Raw genomic sequence first — 9,095 nt, 5'->3', positions numbered from 1 at the left:
AGAAAGTCTTGGAGCCAGCACAGCGTAGGAACACTCTTGCCGTGTGCACCCGAGGACAAACTGAACTGAACTGAACTGAAGGGAAGACTCCACATGTCCCGCGTCCCGCGTGCGTGCGCGCCCACCGAACGACGCCATGCTACAATGTTCGGGAGATGGCTAGCGACCACCTACGGTGGTTTGTTGAGAGGACCGCCGTCGTGACGATGAGAATGGGGATGTGCCAGTCGGATGGGGCCAAGTCAGCCTAAAAAAATATGTGGCGTCATTGCTAAATATTTTTTAGAATGTATTCACAATATACAGTAATTGTACAGTGTTTTAGGCTATTTTTTTAAGTTATGGGGTCAGCTGACCCTACAGCTAACACAAGCGGACAAACTCATGGAACATCGTCTCAGCCTGAAACAAGAGCGCGAAGGCCCAAAACCACGCCCCATATGTCCTGCCAAATCGACCTACCGACCACCATACTCGTAAGATATCTCAAACACCGCGCGCGAGCCCCTCGACCCCCTATGTATCAAACCTTATATCCCATTTTTTCTAACAAAGTCTTCGAACTAGTTGTATTTGGCTAGGGTGAAATCCCACAAACTTTCTTTTCTTGGACATATGCAGAATGTTTTTTTAATGAATGTTTTTGGGTAAATATGCTTTGAAGAAAAGAAAAAAAATGGGTTATGTAGAAATCTACCGGTAAGTTGGATTCCGCATCCATAGCATTTTTGTTTCCTTTGTGACGCTAGTGTTAACATTGTTTTCATTTCAACATCGGTGCCATGAGTGAGATCCTTCATTTTGATAGGGAGTAACTACAGCCTAGTCAACTTAGAAGTAGTTTTTTCTGTCCACAACGATTACCATTTGATGAAACATTTGTCATGGTTTTATGTTTGCATGGATCTAGATGTTTGGACACAATGATTTGTTACCATTGGTTTAAAAAAAAACATTTTCCCGGTTTCTTTATAAATAGCAAAACCCCATTTTGATGAGATCAAAAGATGAATATCTAACTATCTTAAAACATATTATTGCCACAATATTGGGGTGCATCATTGTACTCCCTCCGTTTCAGTTTATAAGTCCAGCACGTGTATCTAGGTCGTTAGTTTGACCAACTTAATAAGAGGCATATATTACAAAAATATATCATTAGAAACTTTAGATGTTAATTTTTATGTTAAATAATATATTTTATATGAGTCAAATTGACGACGTAGATACACGTACATGCCTTATAAACTGTGACGGAGGGAGTAGTTTTGTTGTGTGTGTGATGTTTTTCATATTTTCTCGAAACTACTCCATGTATGACATTCAATGCTATGATCTCCATACGATAGTCAATCAAATGGTTAGGGCTGCACTTCGCCTATTCATGGACGGTGTGATCGGTAGGTTCGTACCAAAATCGGACAAAGGTTGTCGTATGTATAGCATCACTCATATTTTTTTATAAGAAATGGACGGATTTGCTGATTTTAGAAACAAATAAGAGTGGATACAGAAATGGACGGATTTGCTAATTTCAAGGGTTAAGTGAACCATGCTAATAGTTTATGATTGCAAAGAAGACTTATTCCAAGAATGAACCACTCTTACATATAATAGTATGGGATACCATCTCTCTATTCGAGAGAAAAAAAATCCCCATACAAAATTGATGTGTCACCAGGATCGATTACGCACTTCCTCAATTGATTACAATGGCAATGGATTTGCCACAAAAATTTACTTTTACTTTGTCTAATGTATCTTTTTTTGTTTGTTTGAAGAATTGGTCTAGTAGTGTTGTTCTTGCAGCAGCGTTGTCGCCTTGTTCCACCTGTCCATGAAGCGGCTCATCCTCGCCAGTGCAACGTCCAGCGTGTCCAAGCTCATGTTGGCGAAGCACACCCTGAACCATCCGGGCTCCGAGCAATGGCACGACGACCCCGGCGAGATGTTGAGCTTCACCTCGTGCAGCATCAGGTCCCACAGCCTCAGCTCGTCGGCGACCGTGGCCTCGCCGCCGTCGCCGAGCAGCCGCCGCATGTCCATCCACACGAACAGCCCGGCATTGCTGCGCAGGCACGGCACCCCGGAGCGCGCAAGCCCGGCCACCATGTGGTCGTGCCGCGCCCTGAGGCGCTCGCGGTTGGTGCGGATGTACTCCTGCGCGAACGCGGCGTCGGAGAGCATGGCGGCGAGCGTCTTCTGCGTCTGCGACGACACGAGCGTGAAGCTGGACATGCGCCGCGCGGCCGTGACCACCGCGTCGTTGTACGAGTAGACCACGCCGACGCGGAACCCCGGGAGCCCCAGGTCCTTGGACAGGCTGTACACGATGTGCACGCGCCCGGCGACGTCGCCGCCGCCGCCGCGCGCCTCGACGAGCTCCGCCACGCTGACGAGGTCCGGCGCGGCGAACACGGAGCCGGAGTATATCTCGTCGGAGATGAGGTGGATGTTCTTGCGCACCACGAAGTCGAGCACGTCCTCCAGCACCGACCGCTCCACCGTGGTGCCGAGCGGGTTGGACGGGTTCGTGAGAAGGACGCCGCGGACGGTCATCCCCGCCGCCGCGGCCTCCTCGTACGCCGCCTCGAGCGCGGCGACCGTGACCTGGAACCCGTTGGAGCTGTGGCAGTGCACGGGCACGATGTTCACCCCCGTCCTCCACCGCAGGTCCCGATCAAAACTGTACGCCGGCGCCATGCATGTCAGGACAAGAGCTAGCACAGGCAATGGAACAGTAGTGGCTTGCTTTGGTTGGTTGCTTACCCCGGGTAGTACGGCGTAGGGATCAGCAGCGCGTCTCCCGGGTTGGCGAGGATGAACGTGAGCAGCTCGTTGGCCGCGGTCGCGCCGGCGGTGAGCACGATGCGGTCAGGGTCAAACCTCACCTTGCCGCCCCTTATCTTCTCCATGAAACTCGCCATCGCCTGCAAGCAAAGGGCACCGCCACAAAGATCAGTCCACACGTACGCCGTCGGAGACAAGCAAGATAAAGCAGAGCACACATGCTCTCGTGTATGCATGTATGTACGTATGCACGTACCTTGCGGAAGGTTTTGAGGCCGTGGTAGTCCTGGAACAGGGCGTTGTCCCGGAAGCTGGCGACGCCGGAGCCGGGGCGGGCGCCGCCCCACCCAGCGGCCTCCGGGTGCTCCCTCAGGAACCCCTCCAGGAGGTCGAAGGAGACCTGGTTCTCCGCGAGGCCCATCTGGATGACGCCGCCGGGGTTGGTGACGGCGTCGTAGGGGTCGTCGTCGTAGGCTCTCCACCCGGCGAAGTAGGGGGAGTCCTCGCCGTGGGCGCTGGAGGTCGCCACCCGCGACAGGGGAGGCGCAGAAGCAGCAGGCAACAGCATGCCGCCCATGGTCTCTGAACTCTGGAGTGACGAGCAATGGAACAGGACCCTTTCGGGGTTGAAAGCTTGCAATGCAATGGCGAGGAGCAAAGCTGGCTGGCACAGCTCAAGGATGTGAATGCGCTCGCTAGGCAGAGCAGGGTGTGGTGATCCTGCTGGGTCCTGGGGCTATATATAGGCAGAAATGCCAGTATATATACCAGTGTGAAATCATTCCGATGTCAAAGTTGCCGGGGAAGGGCCCACTTTGTGAAGGTTTAACGGCTAATCTGTCTTTCTTTGACAATTAGTGGCGTATTTTAATTATTTTCTAAAAAAGGAAATAAGCTACTACTAGTATAGTACAATACTCACTCCGATACGCTTTAATTGACGTTGATTCAGCACAAAAATTAAAAAGGAGTACCATTATAAAGCACCAAAATTATACTCCCTAAACTAATATAAAAGCGTTTAGAGCATTATTTTTATTATCTAAACATTTTTATATTAGTTTACAGGGGGAGTAACAAGGAAAAGTTTAACAATGATCACTTTAATTTGAAGGCAGAGTAGCTAGTATTTCTCTGCTTTCAAATTCAGTCTTCTGTTTTTTTTAAGGAATTCAGTCTTCTGTTAGAAAGTAGCATCGTGCAGGTTTTCATTTTTCTCCTTTTTGTGCTACATGCGTGATAGCTAGTACTCCATTTGTTAGACATACTAGTGTAAGACATACTAGTAGATTGATGTTGATTATTATTTAATCAAGAAATTTGGAAAATATATATCGTGTCAAAACGTAAGACATACTATACGCGATACGGCCGTGCCGTCCATTTGCTTGTACCGCCACATGCTCATGCTCATGATGAGGTTGGAGCCGACATCGATAGATGGCGCACAGTCATTTTGCGTTAATATTTTACTCTTTCCGTTTCTAAATATAAGATTTTTTAGAGATTATACTATAAACTACATACGGATGTACATAGACATATTTTAGAATATAAATTCATTTATTTTGCTCTGTATGTAGTCTCCTAGTGAAATACCTAAAAGGTCTTATATTTTGGAACGAAGGGAGTACAAGATATATATCTCACATGCATATTTTAAGTTGAGGAAATATATATATTTTTTCGGCTAGAAAATGTAGTTTATATTTGAACTGCATTCAAGATATCTTAGCCCAGGATCCGGTACTCCTCATATTTGTTTGGATCGTTACCGCACATGATTTCAAAAGTCGTGATGATATTACTCAACAATGTCTTGATAAATCAATTTTGTTTCTCACTTTGGGCAGTTTTTTCTTAAAAAAGGAGGCATCGCCCCGGCCTCTGCATCAAGTGATGCATGCAGCCTTACTTTAGACAGTTAGCATAATCTTTCTATAAACGTCCAGAAACTTATTGCAGGTAGCTTGGCAAGGAAATTTTGGATCATGGATACATGATTCTTTACATATAAGACCTATTGCTCTTACAATTTTGGGATCCTCATTTTGATTTACCCGTTGTGGAAGCCTTAACTAGAGGATTCTTTTGTACATTTAGTTACATGAATAAAATTCTTCCACAAACTATGTCTCATGCAAAGGAGAAAAGAGCAATTTTTCAAAGGCAATGTACTTTATACTTATGGATGTATGCTATATATATATTACATGGAAGTATAAATAAGAAGAGTACATCAAATTTTGTTTAAACAAGGATGCAGGTTTGGTTAGATAGCCAAAACAATCCTCCATTAATAGGGGATTATGATTGGATTCTTGTGTTAGCTATTAAGGGGAAGAATCTTAAAAGAGCTCGTGTTATAAAAAATGGTAAACTTATTTGTTTCATGTACAAATCCTACAAAGCCTTCCTGCCCCCCCTCCCTCCCCAAATTTAGTTTTCCGGGGTGGTTACCTCCCTCTGCACTGACGCGCAATTAAAACTTGACACATCAGCCTGCATACACAGACTCCATACAAGTCACCTGCGGATGCAACATTGCTCCTCTTGTTAGAGCAAGTACAATAGTATAGCTAGTTGCTGGCTATAAGCCATTGACATGTCATCTATAGCCCGTTTTATAGCCAACATGTACAATAGTTCATTGCAAAAGTGTACTACTTCTTTATTGTATGGTCCACCTTTCATATTCATAAAATGCCTAGGAGCACGTGCTAGAGCTGGCTCTTAGCTAAGAGCCCGCTTACGTTCTCTCTTCTCTTCTTTTTCCTCTAACTAAACAAAAACATATTAATTTATTCCTTATAACCAGCTGACTCAGCTCTATTGTACTTGCTCTTACAAACCGTACATTTGGAAAGTTATCTTCTACACCCGAGCTCAAATGAGCTCCGGTGAACAATAGATTCAAAAAATATTTCTAAAATGTTTTAAAAAGTCTGAATTTGTTTTACAGTAAACTTTGATAAAATGTCTAAAGAATTTCAGTACGAAATCATATCTGAGGAAGTCGTGAAAAAAATATATTTAATGTTCCAAAATGCTTTCGAAAGTAGAATTTTAAGAGTTTCGATTTGTTTTTTTTACCCCGACTTCCACAAATGGGATTTCATGATGAAATTTTGTGAGCACTTAGAAAATTTATCAAAGTTTGTTAAAAAAAAATTGAAACTTTTTGAATATTTTTTTATTTAATCCAAATTTACTGTTCATCCAAGCTCATTTGAGCTCGGATGTAAAAACATCATGTCCCGTACATTTCCTCTATAAAAGAAGAAAAGTTAGGACTGTAATAATCTAGTAGAGGTAAGAGAGGGGGCATTAATCCAGTCGAGCTTGATGTATCAGTCATCAGCTACTTCCTCGATGCCTAGATTGTGTGTGTGTTGGGGGGGGGGGGGGTGTGTGGAGGGTGTGGGAGGGGTGAGGGGGTGAACCTAAAATTCAAGAAAAAATAGAATCAGATGATTTAAGATGTTTGAAGATTCAAACCCATAGGGTGTCTTCAAAACTTATAGTTTGAAGATGACTTAAGGGCAACTCCAACTGGCCGATCCAAACGGACGGCGATTTTGTCCGTTTGGGTCGGCAAGGCGGACACGAACGTTCGCTTCGACGTTTGGGTCGGCGCATGCGCCCAACGCTGGTTTGATCCATTTTTGTCGGCGTGCAGCAAACATGCATAATTATTAATGAAAACATCCGCTTAAACATTAAAAAAGCCGGTCACGAAGGCCGACGAGAGTCCACGCGGTACATTATTAATGAAAAATAAGAAGAAAAAAACCTAGGCGTCCTCGGCGACGGCGTCGAGGTCGGGCTGTGCCGGCAGTGGCGAGATCGGGCTGTGTCGGAGCGGGGGCGGGCTATGCCGGCGCGGGTAGTGCTGGTGTTGGCGGTGCAGCAGCACGGGCACGCTCGCGCGCCAGGTGCATCGCCATTTGAGCTTCGAGGTAGGCGACCTCCTCTGAAAGAAGCGCGCTGGCGCGGACGACGAGGGTGTTCGGGAAGAAGCCGGGCGTAGCACGGGCGCGTTGGTGCGCCTGGTGCATCGCCCTCATAGCCTGCAGGTAGGCGACCTCCTTTGGTAGCATCGCACTGGCATAGACGACGCGGTTGTCACCGTTGTCCATGGCTGTTGGGTCGTCGGCGAAGAAATAAAGGGGTGGCGAGATGTGGACGGGCGGGCTTCTGAAAGCAGATGACGGTACCCACCGTACGTTCGGATTAAAAAAGGTCGGCTGCGGTCGCCGACGCATGGACCTGAGGATGACGACCATCATAAATTATGTTGACCGCGGTGGTTGGGGACGGACACCGAGGAAGGGCGCGCGCCCGCGCAGACGCATTTCAGTCCCAAATTAGGGTCGAAAATGGATCGGCGCGGACGCGAAGCGGACACGTTTTGGCAATGGGTCGGCACGTTGGGCCATTATTTTTGTCTGTGCCGACTCAAGCGGACGACGACCGAAAAAATGGGTTGCTCCATTAAAGTTGCTCTAAGACGAAAATCCTTATTATTATTATTTTACGTTCACCGGGTGCATCTGAACCGAGTTCAGAGATGGATTATCGAGCGGATCCCTCACAACATTCCATGTACACGCACAGTGCACTGCTCTCTCTGCACCGTACAGCTGCTCGTCTCCCGCGCCTGCAATGCAAAAGCAACTTCCACTTCACTGGTGATGCCTGATGGAAACCGGGAAGGGGTCTGAGCTGGCAGGCTGCGGCGCCTGCTCGCCGTCGATCAGGTGTGCTACAGGCGCGCTCCTTCTGTCTCCTAGTTAACCCGCTTCCGTGTTTAATCATTCTCCGATGACATACACTCGGGAACTTGGAGGCTGCCGGTTGGTTCGTCCCCAACGAAACATTCACGGGGATATTTGCCGGCGGTTTTGCAGCCCTGGATGCTCCACAGACAATTTTTGTCTCGGTGATAGCATAGCAGGTCGGTCATCCCAGACTTCCGGCGCGCAGCCGACTAAACAACTGAGCAGGAGGCCAGTGACGAGATTGACCCCTAAACGCCAGCGATTATAACTAGTTTCAAATTAGGTCTGTGAGGACGGGGGCGACTTGGTCCTAGCCCGCCCATGCTATAATAGCTGTTCGCGGAGGTTCAAGGCTGTTGCCCGCCTCAAATCTCAACGCCCCCCATAAACAACGCCCCCGGCTGCCGCTCAGTGGCCAGAGACTTGCGGAGGCCACCCATTTGATTACGCGCCTCATGATCAACGGAATGAGTATGAATATCATCATACCTTGGCCGGGTTGTTGGACGGATCATATCGGCACTTTGCGGCACGGTTCGACGCCCTGGTATACAAAAAGCGGTGCGTGGCTGCCTTTTGTGGTTTGAAGGAAAACGCGCCCTTCGGCGCTTTGCTTTTGCTCCTCGCTTTAGCACCACCTTTTCGTCTGAACAAGATTGCAATCTTTATTGAGGATGGACAGAATTACAATTGAGTTTACGTTTTACACGCACTCTAGGTGGAACTTCAAGGACACAATTATAGGCTTAAAAACATCGGTATAGTGGCCAACTCCAACCTCCCGACACAAACGACAGGGTTTTTTGTTCGTTTGGGTCAGCCAGGCAGACACGGTTGTCCGTTTGCGTCTGTGCGTCTGTAGGGCCTTTGGCGCGGGGTGGCAACTGATGATGAGATCGAGAAACAAGAGGCATCCTTTGGCCCCGACAAGCAAGACGACAACTCGACTTCATGGCCGTGCTTTTCGGACTTTCCCGGGATCCATTTCTATATCCCTATTGCTATCGGCGAGGGGTGGAACTTGGCGGCGCAGCCTAGGGCTTGTCAGGCACGTGCGAGGTAGGAGAAAATTATTGAAGGTGATTAAAAATGAAGAAGTTGACTGAGAGGTCCACGCACAACGAATTGCCATTAAAAAGGACATCAGCGGGGCGGTTGGGTGGCTGACATGCAGGTCCATCCACAAGTTCAGATAAAATAAGACGAGTGGGAAGCGATTGGGTGACTGCCATGCGGATCCGAGGACAAACACCAAGAGGAGACACGCCCATCCGTCCAATGTCTGTTTCGAGTTTCAATGCAAATCTAGTTTAAATTTACGCCTCACACGAATACACAACAGGCAGGTTTTGAGTCAGAGGCAACACGTTGGACCGTACTATTTGTCTGCATCAATCCAAACAGATAGAGGCAGATTAAATACGATGCTAGGTTTGAGTTTTCTTTTTTTTTTTAGCTGATGCTAGGTTGGAGTTGGCATAATGGAGTCAAACCACGGGTGGAAATGAAACAATCGACGAAGGA

At 47.3% G+C, this 9,095-nt stretch overlaps 1 protein-coding gene across 1 annotated transcript; it reads right to left on the bottom strand.

Moving 5' to 3' along the window:
- Window positions 1–1,659: 1,659 nt before the first annotated feature.
- LOC123439483 (1-aminocyclopropane-1-carboxylate synthase 7) lies at window positions 1,660–3,485 on the bottom strand. Its single transcript, XM_045116194.1, has 3 exons — window positions 3,047–3,485; window positions 2,770–2,930; window positions 1,660–2,686 (listed from the first exon to the last, which is right to left on the bottom strand). The coding sequence occupies exons 1-3, from the start codon at window positions 3,365–3,367 to the stop codon at window positions 1,789–1,791; spliced, it is 1,380 nt and encodes a 459-aa protein (XP_044972129.1). The 5' UTR covers window positions 3,368–3,485; the 3' UTR covers window positions 1,660–1,788.
- Window positions 3,486–9,095: the final 5,610 nt, after the last annotated feature.

This window comes from Hordeum vulgare, chromosome 3H (assembly GCF_904849725.1).
Source record: "Hordeum vulgare subsp. vulgare chromosome 3H, MorexV3_pseudomolecules_assembly, whole genome shotgun sequence".
Lineage (NCBI taxonomy): Eukaryota > Viridiplantae > Streptophyta > Magnoliopsida > Poales > Poaceae > Hordeum > Hordeum vulgare.
This window is presented reverse-complemented; position numbering and strand designations above follow the sequence as displayed.